Here is an 18,553-nt window from a genome sequence, read left to right on the forward strand (position 1 = left end):
TTCTTTTTGCATTTGCTCATGTGAGGATCTGAGAGAATTGTTCTCATTTTGTAATTGTCCAGTTGATGATCTGAGAAATTTATTCTCCTTTTGTGTCTTTTCAATTGTTCATTCTAAGGTTTTGTTTTCTTGTTGCAAGGTATTAATTGTCTCTCCCAAATTTTTAAGCTCCTTCCTTATTTCTTCAAGGAAGTCTTTCTGTGCTGGAGACCAGATTGTATTCTCAGAGGTTCCAGGTCTCTCTGATTTGGGGTCTTTCCCTTCCAGGAATTTTTCTATGGTTCCACCTTTTCCGCCGACCCTTCTTCATTATGCTAAGACTTTGAGTTTGGGGGGGGCTGGTTCACCTGGGTTTAGGATCGCTAAAGGCTTTACTGAGTGCAGTTTCTCTGGCTGGCCAGTAGGAGGTGCTGGTTTCCCTTTCTGGGGTGTCTGTGACCTTGGTTGGGAGGCCTTCTCCCTTTGCCAGAAGGGAGGAGTTGGAACTATTGAATTCTTTTGCCTTCAATCAATGGTGGGCTTTACCCTGGCCTGAGGTCATTCCTCAGCTTGGCTGGTTCTTTTGCTCACACACCTGGGCCTGAGGCAGAAGTAGTTTGCAATTGTTTGTTTTGGAGGAGGTGTCAGTGCAATGAAGGCGTGGACTCAGAGTTTCTCAGACCAAAGATGCCCAGAGATAGTGTCTGCAGCTCTCCTGCACCAGACCTCTCCCCGCAGCCCTGTCCCCAAGCTGCAGGGGGACAGCACCAACACCAGCGCCTCTACTTCCCTGTGGACCAAGCCCCTTTCATCCAGCCCCACCCCTGATCCAGCAGGTCTCGCTCTCCAGCCTTCAGACTCTCGGTTCCAATTCAGCTGTTACTCTGGCTGATCCGGGTCTGATACTCACCCACCTGAATTCTACCAAAGCTGCAATGGGAGGGAAATCCAGAGGTAGATGCTCTTTCTCCTGGCTTTTCTCTCTGGGTTCCGTGAGTCAGACTTCCTTTAAGAGGTTTGTTTCATGTGATAGATGGGGAAGAGATCAGGAGATTCTAGACCTGTGCCTGTCTTCTCTCCGCCATCTTGGCCGGAAACTTGGCACAGTATTGGGATAGGTGGAGTGTCTCAAGTGATAGTGACTTGTAAAAGGAGAATGTGAGAAATTTCTCATATCTGAGGTAGTAAAAGGATATAAAACCAGGGTGGCTAGTGGAAAGCACTGTGGCAAAAGTCTGGTGTTGCAATTCAGTCTCTCAATAGTTGATCAATGGTAGAGGTTACAATATATTAAATACTTATTATGTGTGAAGCATCCTGCTAGGTACTGAAGATAGAAGTGCGGAGAATGAAATAATTATGACTTACAATGAGCTTATATTTGTAACCTGTTATACAGTTCTTTCTCTGTCACTTATTTGCATTAAATTTCCTCTGAATGACTTTTCATATCTGCAAAACAGAAGAAAGTGAGTGATTTTTTAAAATTATGTAGTTTTGGGGGCAGCTAGGTGGTGCAGTGGGTAGAGCACCAGCCCTGAAGTCAGGAGTACCTGAGTTCAAATCCGACCTCAGACACTTAATAATTACCTAGTTGTATGGCCTTTGGCAAGTCACTTAACCCCATTGCCTTGCAAAAAAAACCTAAAAAAATTATGTAATTTTAATTAGGATCAAATGAATTAAATACATATATGCACAAAATAATATATTTATACACATTTTTGTTTATTTTAACATGTTTATTACAAAAAATACAATTTATATTTGATTAGGGTTTTTTTTTTCTTGTTCCCCTCCCATAAACATGTTCATTGTGCTGTTTCTTTATACTTGAGCAATCAATGTGCCTTTAGCAACATGCCCAACAGTGCTATAAATCCATTCTTAACGGGTGCACATGGAAATACATTTCAATAATTTATACACACATATAAAAATATACAAATATGTGTTAACACATGTGTCTTTTAAAGCCACATATATATGTACACATAAAATGCATATATGTATATCACTAGTAATATTTTATTTTGTGATTGTAATTTCACATGTAGTAAAGATTTGAATTGTTCTAGAAAACCACTTAAATCTTAAGTCTAATTCCTTATAAATAGTAGATTTTTAGTAAATATTTATTAAATTGTATTAAAAGTTTATATTGGAGAGATTTGGGAATGAAAAATATCTTTTCTGTTTAAAAAATTGTTTCCTGTTTTATTTACAGAAAAAGATAATGCTAAATATGTTTTTAGACACATTGATGGCTGATCCTCCTCCCCAGTGCCTTGTCTGGCTACCTCTCATGCATAGACTTTCCCATGTTGAAAATGGTAAGTATAGAATATAGGGGCTTGGAAATTGTATTTTTATGTTTATGGTTTTTATTTTTACAAAAGTTTTCTTCTCAAACTAAATCAGTAACTTTTAGATATATTGACACTGGGTGGTACTCAGGTATCATAGCTAAGTTGTCATGTTTTTCTGGGCTCATACAGAGTAGCTTTTTTCATGAACCCACTTAATTTTTTTTAAATTTTTTTTATTAAAGATATTATTTGAGTTTTACAATTTTCCCCCCACTCTTACTCCCCCCCCCCAGAAAGCAATCTGTCAGTCTTTACTTTGTTTCCATGTTGTACATTGATCCAAATTGAGTGTGATGAGAGAGAAATCATATCCTTAAGGAAGAAACAAGAAGTCTGAGAGGTAACAAGATCAGACAATAAGGTATCTTTTTTTTTTTCTAAATTAAAGGGAATAGTCCTTGAACTTTGTTCAAACTCCATGGCTCTTTATCTGGTTACAGATGGCACTGTCCTTTGCAGATCCCGATTGTTGCACTGATGGATTGAGTGAGTCCGTTGAACATCACCCCCATGTTGCTGTTAGGGTATACAGTGTTTTTCTGGTTCTGCTCATCTCACTCAGCATCAGTTCATGCAAATCCCTCCAGGCTTCCCTGAAATCCCATCCCTCCTGGTTTCTAATAGAACAATAGTGTTCCATGACATACATATACCATAGTTTGCTAAGCCATTCCCCAATTGAAGGACATTTACTTGATTTCCAATTCTTTGCCACCACAAACAGGGCTGCTATAAATATTTTTGTACAAGTGATGTTTTTACCCTTTTTCATCATCTCTTCAGGGTATAGACCCAGTAGTAGTATTGCTGGGTCAAAGAACCCACTTATTTTCTCCATGGGTGGTTCACTCATTGTTGATGTCTGTAATATGTTTCTTCCTTTAAAAAGTTGAACTTTAAATATGTGATCATTTATTTTATTTTATTTTTTTTTGGTAGAGAATTTTTAAAGATATAAGTGCCTCAAGGACAATTTGGTACTGTTGATATTGGATTTTTTTTATTTATTTATTTTAGGTTTTTGTAAGGTAAATGGGGTTAAGTGGATTGCCCAAGGCCACACAGCTAGGTAATTATTAAGTGTTTGAGACCGGATTTGAACCCAGGTACTCCTGACTCCAGGGCCGGTGCTTTATCCACTGTGCCGCCTAGCCACCCCGATATTGGATTTTTTTTTAAAAAGGAATCACTAACTTTTATTTTTGTCAATTCACTTTTAATCCTAGACTGGAATCAAAAGTCTTTTCTAGCAATTTATCTTTAGTTTTGGGGCTTATTTCTCAACTGTCTATTATGCTTTTTCTCTGCTCTAGTCAGTTTCTTCCATAGCTAGAATATTTGACCTAAATACAATGAAGGCCTTTGTCTTCTCTACCTCATTTTTCACCACCACTATTCCTTCTAATCCTCTTGTCACCTAAAAGCATGGAAGCTTCCTTGTCTCTTTTTTTTTCACTAGAAAGATAGAGGTCCTTTGCTTTCTTTTTAAGTAAGCCAATATTGAGTAAACTAATATTTTAGCTTCCTTAATTAGGACTAGGTGTAGCTTGTTTTGCATATAGCATTATTTTGCTGCTAGAAATGATGTTTTTTTTCAAAACTTACAAACCTTGAATCTTTGAAACAGATTAAACACTTTGAATATTTCAGACAAATTTAAACTTGCTTTAAGCCAGTATACCAGCTTACTAATTTTTGTTCTCAGTAATACCTCTTTTAAAGTCTTAAGAATTTGTCATTTTTCTCATATCCAATTTAGTTGCAGGGAAGAAACATAATCAAATCATTTTGCATTCAGTGCTCCTAGGTAAACACATAAATCTCAGCATTTTTATTAAACTTTGGCACTTTGTTTTATAGTACTTTAGAATGTCTCTTAGGGTTTTTTTTTTAGGTTCCCTTGAGTCATTTTTATGACTGTAATCTAAGAGATGAAGAATGGTATGAAATTTACTAAATTAGCAGTTATCCAAGCACTTTAAAATTTTTTCTCTCATCTAAAACAATTCCAAAGTGTGCTCTTTCTTACTATTTTAAGAATTTTGAGTAATGAATAGAATGCTGAATATAAATTTAGGAAGTCCAGGATTAAAATTCCACCTTAGAAACTTCTTAGCTCTGTAACCCTGGATAAATCATCCAAACTCTTATTTCTTCAGGCTTTCAATTGAAAATGAGAGTATTGTATTTTATGGTTTCAAAGATCTCTTCCAGCTCTAAATCTGTATTTATCACTGCATCCCATCCTTCAAATCATTCTTAGCAAGTCATGCATTACTAAAAATCATTTTTTAAAAAGAAGAAAAAAATTCACATAACTAACCAGCATTAAAAAGTTTGATCCTATATGTATTGTTCCACAGTATCTCCTGTCGGTAATGTTCCACATTTACAAAGAAGTGAAGGAAGATTTATTTTCATTTCTCTTATTTGGAGCCAAGTTTGTTCATTGTAATTTCATAGTACCAAATTTTAATTATTTTGCTTTTATTCTTTACATTTACATTATTGTGATCATTGCAGATTGTTTATGCCTGGTTTGGTGACTTCATTTTGAGTCAGTTCATATAAGACTCTCCACATTTCTGTATATTCCTTATATTAATATTCCTTATATTAATAATTTCTTATAGCTTATATTTCATTACTTTTGTGTTTCACAATTTGTTTAACCATTACCCATCAATGAACCTTACTTTGTTTCCTGTTCTTTACTTCCAAAAATAATGCTGCTATAAATATTTTGGTGTCTATGGAAGAACTTTATTTTTTTGCTGTCTTCAGGATATATGCCTAACGCTAGGTGCTGGGTTAAAGGATATGATCAAATGAGATATTACTTGTAAAGTGCTTATCATTGTCCCTGACACACAATAGGCACTATATAAATATTGTTTTTGTTATCATTATTATTGTATCGCTATTTTAGTCACTCTGTGTGTCATTCAAAATTGCTTTCTCTAGGGATTGGACCAATTTACTAGCATTGCATTGGATTCTTTACCTTTTTTGTAATTTTCCTTACCTGCTCTATTTATTTTTCAACAGACTAGTTTCCTTAGAGAAAATATAAATTCTAACTGTGTGGACATTGGATTGAACTTTAATTCTGTACAGTTTTGCTTTAATCTATTAGATATAGACTTGGATTAAATTTGCAAAGCTCATGTTTGTATGACAAATTGTACTTTCCTGTTGTTTTCTATTGTATGTACTTAGGAATATGATCTAAAAGGGAAAAAATTATACCATCACTTAAATGTTTAATTAGAACCTTCTGTCATAGCTTAGTATATGGGTATGTATTGCATATTGTAATGTGACTTCACCACCCAATAGGCATTTACACTGTAAAAAGTCTTTGTGTCCCATGATATGGGGAGTTAATAACAAGTAGAAGTGTAATTCTATACTTCAAATCTCCCATTTGTTGATACAGGATATTTTTTTTAGTTTTTTTTTTGGCAAGGCAGTGGGGTTAAGTGACTTGCCCAAGGTCACACAGCTAGGTAATTATTAAGTATCTGAGGTTGAATTTGAACTCAGGGTCAGTGCTCTATTCACTGCACCATCTAGCTGCCCCAATGCAGAATATTTTTCTTGGTTTTGGTCATGCATGTAATTTTCATTTTCAAGCCACTTGTAGTATAACTATTCCCAATCTTCCTTTATATAGTAGAGCTGCTCATTTATACTCAGACATGGTTATGACATTCCTTGAGGACACTAGTAATTTTCAAAATGGAAGGAAGCTTACTTATTCCTTTCATCTTCTTATTACTCTATTTTATTCTAGCTTTCTTTGACCTAGGTTTTAGCCTAAAGAAAGAAAATATTTGTGTAAATGTATAATTTTATCAAATGTAGTAGCGGAATCAGATACATATTATAGGAATAAATCACTCATTCAAAGTTAGATATAATCAGATGTCACAAAATTGAATTGGCTTCTCAAATTTTCTTGACCACAGAAATAGGCTTTGACTCAGAACTTGAATTTAAGAATATGGATTTTTAAGGAATATTGAAAAGTGAACACATTTTAATTTTTATATGTTAACTTTAATTCTGATCACAGTTTTGAATGTTAACAATTAAATTTCAGTGTTCTTTGTCAAAAGCTAAGCAGAAAATTGAGACTCTTCTTTGAAATATGGGTGAAGATTATTTTTCAGAGACTGAATAAGCCAGAAAATGTAATTCCATGCCTTTGAGATGTTAAAGTACCCTATTTTGTAATATTTGAATTGCAGCAATAATTTTGGATTTTTTGTCTATTAAATGTGTTTTGAAAATTATAATTTGTATTTTACATTATAGACAGCTACCAACAATCATGTATTATGAAGAGGAGAGGGACTTCTGTTTTATAAGTGGGAAAAATTAGTGAGATAGACATTAAATCATTTGCCTAAAATTGCACAAGTACTAACTTCCAGATTCCATTCTTCTTTAACCCATTAAAGATTTATGATTTTCTTTTTATAATTGTTTACTCAAGAACTTTCAGAGATCTAGAGGCCTGGGTTCTTTTGAGCTTTATAGATTCTTCAGCATAATAATAATAATAATAATAATAATAATAATAATAATAATAATACTTTCAAGCTTTATAGATTCCTTGGCATAATGATGATGATGATAATAATAACAACAACAACAATAATAATATAAAAATGAAGATACTTTTTGTTGCCCAAGTTTGTTTTCATGTAAGATATTATTTGAAATTTTTAAAATTTAATGTTTTACATATAAATGTAGTAATTATTATTTTAACAAAATCATTCAATATTGAAGAAGAGTGTTTCAGATAAAGGAAAATATAAGAGGGGTAAAAGGATAGGGAACAACTTGACTGACTTTTAGTTCTATTTTAGTTTCAAGTATTTCTTTTGTTCAACTCTTTCATTCTGATTTCATTCATTTAAATAAACATGTTTTTCTCTTTCTCTTTTCCCCATTCTGCCTTTCTCCCCACCCTTTTTTTTAACTTCTTCAAGTCTTCCATCCTGTGGAGTGTTCATATTGCCGATGTGAAAGTATGATGGGCTTCCGATATAGATGCCAGCAGTGCCACAACTACCAGCTCTGCCAAAACTGCTTTTGGCGGGGCCATGCTAATGGCCCTCACAGCAACCAACACCAGATGAAGGAACACTCCTCTTGGGTAACTTTGCCATTTGTATTTGCCTTGAGTCTTTTTTGAACAAGTGTCAAGAAGCATCTAGCTTCTAAATAGTTAAATATTGTTAAAAGGTTAATAAATGCTTGGCACATTAAATATTTTCTTTGTAGAATGTGTAGGTTGGAATAATTGTTCACTCTTTAGGTTCCCTCTCAGCATTGAAATCCCTTTATCTAATATAATAGTTAAATGAGTCTACTACAAGTTTAGAAAATGGACTACTTCATCCCTTGTCTCTAAAAAGATTGTTAGACCATGTGAAAACGCCAAATAAAAGGTGCGTTTTTATATAAAGAAAAGTCATAGAATTTTAGAGTTTGAGGGGAGGCCTCAGTAGTCATCCAGTCTGATCTATATCTGAAAAAGTATTTTTTTTTGAATTTTCCAGTTTATGTTGATCTGGTCAATGAGATATAAGATTTATTTCTGAAATAAGGAGTAGGAGACTTTTAAAAAAATTGAGTCAAAAAGATGGCCTTCAAAATATTTGGGCTTCTGAATTAATTCATCAAGCAAAATTTCTAACTTTAGGTAAGCATTAAAATATTTTGCAGTGTAAATTCCGGTCAGGTTTGCTCTGTATCATATATAAAGTTGAAATTATAGCAGTAATTAATAAATTAGGTAGATTTTTGCCTTCAGGCAAATGCCCTATACACAGTTAAAATTCACATGAGAGCAAAGCTCTTAAAACTATGTGACTCACCAAAACTCAACCAACAGTAATCCTTGGTTAACTAAATTTTTTTTTTCTTTTCTTCACTTGAATGACAGTTAAACTCATTTAACAAGAAAAATTCACAAATCCATGGCAACTAGGTTAAAAAATTGTATAGATTTTCAGATATGGTCATTGAATCAAATTCTTTTTTAAAATTGTTTTTCTTGGGTCAACTAGGTGGTGCAGTGAATAGAGCAATGACCTTGGATTCAGGAATATCTGAGTTCATATCCTGTCACAGATGCTTAATAATGACCTAGCTGTGTGACCTTGGGCAAGTCACTTAAGCCCACTGCCTTGCACCCTCCCCCAACCCCCCCCAAAATAACATTGTTTTTCTTTGACAGAAGGGAGTGTTCGTTTTGGAGAGTGAAAAATTATTGTGATGTAAAGAAAAAGGGTATCAATAAGATAAAGTTTAAAAAAACTCTAACTTCAGTAAAAATATACTAAATTTCCAGAATATACTTTAAAATGAATACAGATTTTTTTGTACCTTCTTGTAGCTATGTTACCAGTCATAATTAGAGATTCTTTGATGTAGGTTCTTTTTCTGCTGTTTTCAGTTTTGTGGGTTTTCCCCCTCTCACTTAATTTCTCTTCACCAATGCAAATGAGCAAATGCTCTGCTGTTTCCTCTTAGAGAATTGCCTTGAGGCACTGAGAATAGTTGTTTATCTTTACCTTGTTCTCATCATTAAATTGTTCTGATTCTGTTCACTGTCTTTTGTATCAATTCATCTAAATCTTTCCTGGTTTCCCTGAAACTCTGCCCTTTATCTTTTCTGAAATCACCTCAGTATGTATGCATGTGTATTTTTTTCTTTCTTTGGTCAGGTCAAATGAGAGTGAGGTCAAGTGTCAGCTGCTCTTCCCCCCACCTCCTTCCGTTTCCTCATTTTCCTTGTACTTCTAGATACCTACTTGTATATCCAGATTGCATGGGATAATTTTCTTTAATCTACCTTTTCCTTCTTCCCATAGTATATTACTTTTCTCCTCTCTTTCCTTTCTTCTAAGACCACAAAGATAGGTTTTTTCCTTCTTAGATGCCCTCTGTGACCCTGATGATGTAAGGTTTAGAGAGAACACATGAATCATATCCCCATATTTTAATAAAGGCAGTTTATCTTTGATCCTTTTGGTTGAACATTCATGTTGATCTTCTTTAATTTCTGTGTTTGTACAGCTCTGAATATTTTTTCTTTATTAGAAAGGCTTAGAATTCTTTAATTAATTAGAGGTCTGATTTTCCCTTTGTATGATTATACTTAGTTTTGCTGGGAGGCTATTCTTGGGTATATGCCTATGTGATCTTTGTTCTCTGGAATACTGTTTTCCAAGCTTTCTATTTCTTTATAGTGGTGACTGCTAGCTTGTGTGTGATCCCACATACATCTGGAGAGAGAGTCTGGGAAAGGCCTTGTGCTACTTGTTTGGGGGCTTTATTATGTTATTCCAGGAACTCATGGACAGCTTAGACTGGGACCTATCATATTTCCTCAAAAATAAGACCAGTCTTAAATTCATTTTTGCTCCAAAAGAGATAATAGGGCTTATTTCAGGGAACTTCTTTTTTTATATACATTAATCTACATTTTATTCATATATAAGAATATACATTTATTCATGTATAAAAACTTACATTTATCTAAATACAGTCATATCATCTTGTGGAACATAGTCATAACTATCCAAACCCTGAATTCCAGCCTGAATTTCTTCTTTTTTGTTGTTTTTTGCAAGGCTGTGAGGTTAAGTGAATTGCCCAAGGTCACACAGCTAGGTAATTATTGTCTTAGGTTGGGTTTGAACTTATGTCCTCCTGACTCCAGGTCCCGTACTCTATCCATTGTGCTACCTGGCTGGACCTCCAGCCTGAATTTCTTGTGACTCCATTTCTTGTAGAATCATTGGACTCAGTCTCTAATGTCCAGTAATAGAGGTCTCCTTAAATTGGCAACATAGCAGTCAGCAATTTTATCACATGAATTCTTTACCAAAGTCACGACCTCTTGCAGACTAATCTTCACAAAGTTTCCATGCTAATTTCTCTCCATTCTGTTTTCAGTGTAATCATTGATTTCCATGTGCAAATGGTCTTTGAATGGCTTGTTTATTGCATATCAGGAGTCTAGAAATAGACAGTTATTCCTATAGGAATCATTATTTGATCTAATCTTCTCTTTGCAAGGAAGTTCTTTATGTCTTTAGTTTGATGAGTGTTGATTGAATCTCAGAGTAGCAGACCTCTTTGCTCACCTCAAAAAACAAGTAGCAGCATTAAACCAACCCCACTTCCTTGTAACTACTTGTGTGTACCAGGTTTTTGGTTTCAAGAATGCCTATAACACTTTCAGTCTTATCTTTCTTGTCCTTAGTGATGATTAGAGGTGGAGCTTTCTTTCCATCCAGATGTTATCAAGTGTGCACTTTTTATTCATGCATTGTGTCTGTACTCCAGTTGGTCATTTGGCAATAAGTTTTAAGTTCATTTGTCTACATAGGCATTTATTTCTCACCCAAGGGCTCCCATTTGGGTATTTGCAAATATTTAATTATAATTTATATTTTCATTTTAAGTATTACTGTCATTATTTCTTTATATTTAATTCTATATTAATATTATTACTTTATAATTCAGTATGTCTGTTTACTAGATGTGCCCATCTGACTGATGATTTTAACTGGGACTTATTTTGGGGGTAGGGTTTATAGTATGAGCTTCCTGAAAAAAAAAATCTTGCTTGGCTTATTATTCTGAGTAGGTCTTATTTTGGGGGAATTATAGTATAAGTTTATACTATTATAGCATAAGTTTTCAATGCTCCCAAAGTGATCTGATCCAGGACAGAGTTTGATTTTTGCCTCTCTTGCCTGAGTTCTGTAAGTTTCTGATATGAGTTTGAGTCTGAGCAATAGTAGATGCCACTGTACTCAACCCTTATTGCCTGGTGAGAAATTTTGTTGGTTTGGAATAATATTCGTTACACTTTCCTGTGTGATTTCTGCTCTGATTATTCTTATGTAGTCTTTAGAATGAAAAAGAAAACAGAACTGAGACTGCTCTGCTTCTGGCCTGTGAGCTGCACTACTGCTGTTTGCTTTGTAACTTTCTCCTCTTTAACTGCATTAACTTTCTCTGCCCTAGAATGGGTGATGGTTATGTGTGGACCTGTGACCTGGAATCTAGTAGAGGCCACAGAGCTGCCAGATACACCGGTCCCTGTTCAGCTTAAAGAACCTTGGCATATATCTGAGACTGCCTTCTGCCTGGAGCCTGGGCCCTGCCTTGCTCTGGTGTGTGGGGTGTCCTGAGCCATATCATATGGGTAATGTTTATAGAGCTCTTTGTCTTTTTATGCTTCCACTTTCCCTGTACTTCCACAGGGATCTGGAGAAGCCATTCACTATCTTTTCCTGGATTTCCCTATCAGGATTTGATCTGATCTTTTCTAGCTCTGTCTGGAGGGCATGCCATACTGTTTCCTTCTACTCAGCCACCTTGATTCTATTTCTATACGAATACACACACACACACACACACACACACGTATATGTGCAGTGGATAGAGCACTGACCTTGAAGTCAGGAGGATGGAAACTCCAATCCAGCCTCAAATACTTGACTCTTATAGCTGTGTGACCTTAGGCAAGTCACTTAGCCCTGATTGCCTTGCATCCTTCAGGGCCATCTTCAGTCATCCTGATTTCATATCTGCCAGTGGATCCAGGTAGCTCTGGAGGAGAAAGTTGACTTAGCACAGCATCCCCCTCACTCAAATCCAATTAATGTTTTTGTCATGGCATCACCTCCCTGATGTTGTGATCTTCTTCAAAAATTAAGGACAACCATTATTGTTTGTGTTTTATATACATGTGTATATGTGATCATATTTTATCTTTTTCCAATTTCATGTAGAGATGATTTTTCACATTCATTTTTTAATAAAATTTTGAGTGCGGCTAGGTGGCATAGTGGATAAAGCACCGGCCCTGGAGTCAGGAGTACCTGGGTTCAAATCCAGTCTCAGACACTTAATAATTACCTAGCTGTGTGGCCTTGGGCAAGCCACTTAATCCTGTTGCCTTGCAAAAAACTAAAATAAAATAAAATAAAATTTTGAATTCCAAGTTTTCTCCCTTTTTTCTCTTCACTTCCAAGATTGTAAGAAATTTGATAAAAGTTATATATATGTACAATCATGTATGTTGTGAAAGAAACAGTTTTCAAAAAAAAATTACAGTTTACAAAAGGAAAAAACCTCGAAGGAAATAAGTGAAAATAATGTGCTTCAATTTGCATTTAGATTCCATCAATTCTTTCTCTGGAAGTGGACAGTATTTTTCATCATGAGTCAGAAATATATTTAAATGTATCACATCCTTCAACTTCTAAAGTATGCTCTGCTGATGCTCCAGAGCCCAATCAGATTATTTTTTTTCAGATACATCTTATTTAGGGCCTAACTTCCTTAGAGATGTCTTCCTTCCTTATTTTCTTTTGGAGTCCTTGTTTCAGTGTATTTCTTCTAAGACTTCTCAAAATCTAGGTTTTAGAAATGAAGCAGAAAAATTCCTCATACACCCTAGCTTGGATTATGTGCTTTTACTAACTTTTAGGATGTGGCACATGTTAATTTCTAAAACTTATTTTTCCCAATAAGGTGGTAGTTTAATGATGACTAAAGTTTTCTTTGTTCTTTACTTTATTAGCATTTATTTCTTGGTGTTTTAGTTGGAATTTAAGTTTAATCTACTTAATTAATGATTTCATTTCTACTTGTAACTTAATAGCCCTGAATAGTACAGATTTAAAATTCAGATATAGGCATTCTTTTTAAGGTTTTCCAAGGCAGTGGGATTAAGTGATTTGTGCAAGGTCACACAGCTAGGAAATTATCAAGTGTCTGAGGGCAGATTTGAATTTAGGTCCTCCTGACTCTAGGGCCACTGTGCTACCTAGCTGCCCCTTCAGGTATTCTTGATATTAAAATTGGTGCATAATCATTGATATCTCACAGTTTTGTATTTTATTTATGTATGTAAACTTTATGGCAATAGTATTTGAATATAGTGTTAAAATTAATGTTTATTTTCTTTTTGTCTGTGAAGTCTTTCATATATGCTCAAGTTTAGACTGGGTTTAGTGTTCTTAACTTTTAAGAGAAGAAAAATAAAGTCTTTATCCAGTAGAAAGGTAAAGACTTGTGGACCTGTTCTGAGTGAAAATATAGCTAAGTAGTCTCTGGTCAAAAATCAGCATGCCCATGGTTCCAGTTCATAAAGAAGACAATGTTTCATACAGATTTGTTTTATGTGGTTGCAATAGATAAGCCTTTGAATTCATTTTGTTTATTATTGTGTTATGTAGTACATTGTAGGTTTATGATGATTGCATTTTTTTCTAGAATTGCAGTGTTAATTGTAACTTAACTGTTGGCTAGAGTTTATATGATACAGTGGGAGTAACACTGAATCTGGGATCAGAGGAGGTACATTCAAGTTTTTCATCTCTTACCTACTTTGTGTAAATAAGAGATTACGAATAAGTCACTCAATTCCATGACCTTCAGTTTCCTCAACTAGAAAATGAGGAGCTGAGATTAAATGCACCAAAATGCTTGTTCCAAAATTAGGTTATTTTTTTCTATACTGAAATAAGAATCTTAAAAAAAATGATATATAATATCTAATTATATATTATGTCACAATTATATAACAACAAAATAAAATACACTTTTTACTATATTATAAAATGTAAAAGATACAAATTTATTTTTTCTTTCTACTTTTCTATGAGATGCAGAAATTTGATGGTTCGTTTTTGTTTCATTTCATTTGAGAAAATAAGATTTGCCATAGTGAATTAAACCCAAGGCCTCCCAAACATAGTACTCCATATTTGATAATGACATGATTGTAATGGTGATAATGATATGGGTTTGCAAGGTTAGCTTTCATGAGCCTATTTTCTTTGTATTTAGCCCATAATATAAGTAGACTGCCACAAGATAAAAAATTCCTGATCTGTGACCTAGAAACACAAGCAATTAGGCATCTCTGAGTCACGTTTAACAGAATCATCAATCCTTTTTTTTTTTATTTTTGATACATAAAATCTTAGTCTGGGCTAAATGCAGGGAAAACAGTCTCATGAAAGCAGATTTTGGAGGTATTGGGAAAGACTTCTGTAAAAGATTGCATTTTAGTTGGGACTTCAAACTAGGAAAATCAGTACTAGGAGATGAGGAGAGAGAACATTTCATGTGTTAGGGAACAACCAGAGAAACCTTGAGCTGAGAGGTGAGTATTGTGTTCATGGAAAAGCAAGAAGACTTGTATGACAGGATTGAAGATTATGTTTTGGGGAGTAAGAAGTAACTAGACTGGAAAATTAGGAGGAGGATGGGTAAAGAGCTTTGAATGCAAAATAGTCTTTTATATTTAAGCCTGGAGGCAATAGGAAGCCATTGCGATTTATTAAGGAGGGAGGTGACATGTACAGATTTGTGCTTTAACAAAATCACTTTGCTGGTTGAATAGAGGATAGATTAGGGTGGGAAAAGTCTTGAGGTATACAGACCCATCATCAAACTATTAAAAAGAGTTCATGGGGCAGCTAGGTGGTGCAGTGGATAGAGCACCAGCCCTGGAGTCAGAAGGACCTGAGTTCAGATGGGGCCTCAGACACTTAATAATTACCTAGCTGTGTGGCCTTGGGCAAGCCACTTAACCCCATTTGCTTTGCAAAAAGAAAACAACCCTTAAAAAAAAAGAGTTCAAGCATGAGGTATTAAGGGTCTGCACTAGAGTGGTTCCAGTATCAAAGGAGGAAGAGAATATATTTGAGAGATGATGCAGAGGTAAAATTGGCTGTCTTGGCTATTGAGTAGGGAGAGGGGAGATTTACTCCTTAATTGTGAGCCTGTAGCACTGGGAAAATGGTGTTACTTCTACAGTAATAGGAAAGGTGGGAGATGGGGAAGGTTTTTTGGGGAAATATAATGAGTTTTGTTTTGAAAATGTTCAGTTTAAGATATCTATTGGACATTCATTTGAATGTCTGAAAGGCAGTTGAAAATATGATATTAGTGGTCTGGAGAGAGGTTGGGGCAGGATAGATAGATTTGAGAAGCCTCAGTGTAAAAATTGTTACTAAATCCATAGGAGCTGATGAGATAATCATCATGTAAAGTAGTATCTATATCTATCTCATCTATCCATCTATTTATCTAACTATCTATAGTAAGAGAGGGGGAAGAGAAGAGAAGAGACATTTTAGTAGTTAGGGAAACATAAAAATAAATAGCATTTTTATTGTCTGCATTTTGAAGAGTCTCCACATACAGACTCCTTTTAGTTGTTTGTGTTTTAGGGTTTTTATATTATTAACTAAAAACAAAGAGTATTTCTCCCAAAACATTAGCTTGAGCTAGAATGGCCCTGGGATACTATATAGACAAAGAATTCATTTTTTTAGATATGCCAGTTTTAAAAGCACATGTCTTAGTATAATCACCTTTTACAGAGTATTAGTTTGTAGACATTAATTGCTTCCTATGTGCCAGGCAAAAGAAATTCAAAGACCAGCCCTGATCTCATTAAATTCATAGTTTAATGGTCTATTAAGATCAGATTTTCAACATCATAATATTTAAAAGGCAGGAAATACACAACTAAAATATCCCTTTGCTTTTAAGGATGACCAAGTTGGTTTGGCTGTACTATGGATCTACCACATTTTTAATGATTCATCAACCTCACTGTACCTTGGATTTACTTTATAACATTTCCCCTTAAACTGGTTAGTGTGAGAAAGTGAACTGATTTCATGTTTTAGATGAGGAATGCTAGACCATTTTCAAAAAAGAACAATTATTGCTAACAATAATTTGAACAGTCTTGGAAACAGAAGCAGACATTTTCAATCTTCCATACTGTATTATTAAATGGGACCTGTAGGAAGTTCTGGGACAAATAATGTTTCTATCAAACTCCACAATTCCACAGATTTCCTTATTTGGCTCCATCTGACTTGCTCATGAATAGGCTGGTAACATGATATGTTGGTTTGAAACTCACTGATAGAGAACAGTTTAAAAGATTGATTGAAAGCATCTTGTCCCCGAATGATGTTTTGCATTTGATATTAAATGGTACTATCTAGGTACAATCTAGACAGCACTCTTCTCACTTTATCTGTAGTGTCATAGTAAATATTGATAGATTCTTCTACTCATTATAAGTTTTAAAATTCATAGACAGAGACATTTCCATTATCTCCTGAGAAAGATTGAGTGACTCGGATCTTTAGGCAAAGTTTACGGAGGACATCAGAGTTATTATAAAGACAGGAGGCAGAGGAGATTCATAAGGTAGAAATAGCTGAGATAATTGTTGAATTCTTTCTTTTTTTTGCGAGTCAATAGGGTTAAAGTGATTTGTTCAAGGTTATACAGCTAAGTAAGTATTAAGTGTCCGAGGTCAGATTTGAATTCAGGTCCTCCTGACTCTAGGTCTCATTGAATTCCTGATCATTATTTGGTCTTTTGCAAATTTTGGATTTTTGCTGGAGTAGGTATTTGGGAATGGGGACTTTTGCCTCTTTTCAATAGCCATCTTGATTAGAAATTTCTTATAGTTTTTTAAAGACAGTGGGGTTAAGGGACTTGCCCAAGATCACACAGTCAGGTAATTACTAAGTGTCTGAAGTCACATTTGAACTCAGGTCCTCCTGACTCCAGGGCCGGTGCTCTATCCACTGTGCCACCAAGCTGCCTTGATTAGAAATTTCCATAGAAGTTCTGAATTTTTTCCTGTTGATATTTTCAGTGAAAAATTCAGACTAAGGATCAGTTTCATTAAGAGTAGAAGCATAATTTCTCCTTACAAAGTTCCAAATGCTCTCTTATTTGGCAGAGATTATCTTTTCTCTTAGAGATGGGCAGACTGAGACCCAGAAAGTTGAAATATAAAATCCTTACCTCTACTTACTTATCTCTAGTTCATTTTTTAATCCTTTTCAGTATAGTTTCAAATTTCATAATTTGACTAAATCTGGTCTTTTCTTTTTTCTTTTTAAAAATTTATTCTTATTTTGTACATATATATTTTTATACATTACTAAAATATTCTTGTTTAAGAATAAACATAATACCCCCTCCCCCCAAGAAAATATAGACCTGTATAAGTGATAAAGGGGAGAGAAAAAATTAAAATAAAAAAATAATAATAATAATTGCAGGTATGGCCAGGTGGTGCAGTGGACGGAGCACTGGCCCTGGAGCCAGGAGTACCTGAGCCCAAATTTGGCCCCAGACACCTAATGGTCACCCAGCTATGTGACCCCATGCAAGCCACCCCAACCCCATTGCCCTACAAAAACCAAAAAAAAAGATGCAAAATAAAATAAAATAGTAATAATGATAATGATAGGGTGGCTTGGTGACAGACAGATCACTGGCCCTTGAGCCAGGAGCACCCAGGTCCAAATCCAACCTCAGACACCCAACAATCACCTAGCTGTGTGGCCCCAGGCAGGCCACATCGTCCCATTTGCCCTGCTACACCTCCCATAAAATAATAATAATGAAAAATGTGCTTCAGTCTGTGTTCCAACACCACCAGCTCTGTCGCGGGTGGATCACATTCTTTATGCTAAGTCCATCACAAAAGTTACTTCCATATTTTTCCACCTTTGCCATTGCTGAGCGCAACTCCCTCCTTTCGTATTTCTCCACTACCATGTACTATATTTTCTCTCTCCTTTCACTCTGACTCTGCTGTAGGGTAGCTGAGTGGCACAGTAGACAGATCCCTGGCCCTGGGGCCAAGAGGCCCCGAGCCCACATACCACCCCATCCTGGCCCTATGGTCCCGGACAGGCCATCCAATCCAGGCTTCTTGCAAGAAGTAAAAAAGAAAATGTGTTATATCTGACCACTCCCCCCCCCCATGGTCCATCTTTTCCTCCATCACTTACATTCCTCCCCCTTCCCCCTGTCCCCCTTCTCTCCTTCTTACTCCAGATGTCTTTACCCCATTGAGTATATATGCTGTTTCCTCTCCTAGCCACCTCTGATGAGAGCAAAGATTCCCTCATTCCCCCTCGCCTTCCCCCTTCCATATCATTGCAATAACTCACTGTAATAAAGAAAAATCTTATTATATGAAATATTTTAGACTATTTCTCCTCCCCTTTTTCTTTATCCCAATACATTTCCCTTTTATCTGTTGACTCCATTTTTATACCACCATATATCTTCAAATTCAGTTTTCTCCTGAGCTTCAACTA

At 35.3% G+C, this 18,553-nt stretch overlaps 1 protein-coding gene across 30 annotated transcripts in view; it reads left to right on the forward strand.

The window, feature by feature from the left end:
• Positions 1-18,553, forward strand: part of DTNB (dystrobrevin beta) — a 410,081-nt gene that overhangs the window by 121,520 nt on the left and 270,008 nt on the right. For all 30 annotated transcript variants that reach the window (XR_012473465.1, XR_012473466.1, XR_012473462.1 and 27 more), the window contains 2 exons: positions 2,207-2,312; positions 7,352-7,518. Coding sequence is in view for 24 of the 30 variants with exons in the window: in XM_074209942.1 (XP_074066043.1) it covers positions 2,207-2,312; positions 7,352-7,518 (273 nt within the window). In the remaining 6 variants the exon portion in view is untranslated. The remainder of the gene's footprint in view (positions 1-2,206; positions 2,313-7,351; positions 7,519-18,553) is intronic.

Source organism: Macrotis lagotis, chromosome 1 (assembly GCF_037893015.1).
Source record: "Macrotis lagotis isolate mMagLag1 chromosome 1, bilby.v1.9.chrom.fasta, whole genome shotgun sequence".
NCBI lineage: Eukaryota > Metazoa > Chordata > Mammalia > Peramelemorphia > Peramelidae > Macrotis > Macrotis lagotis.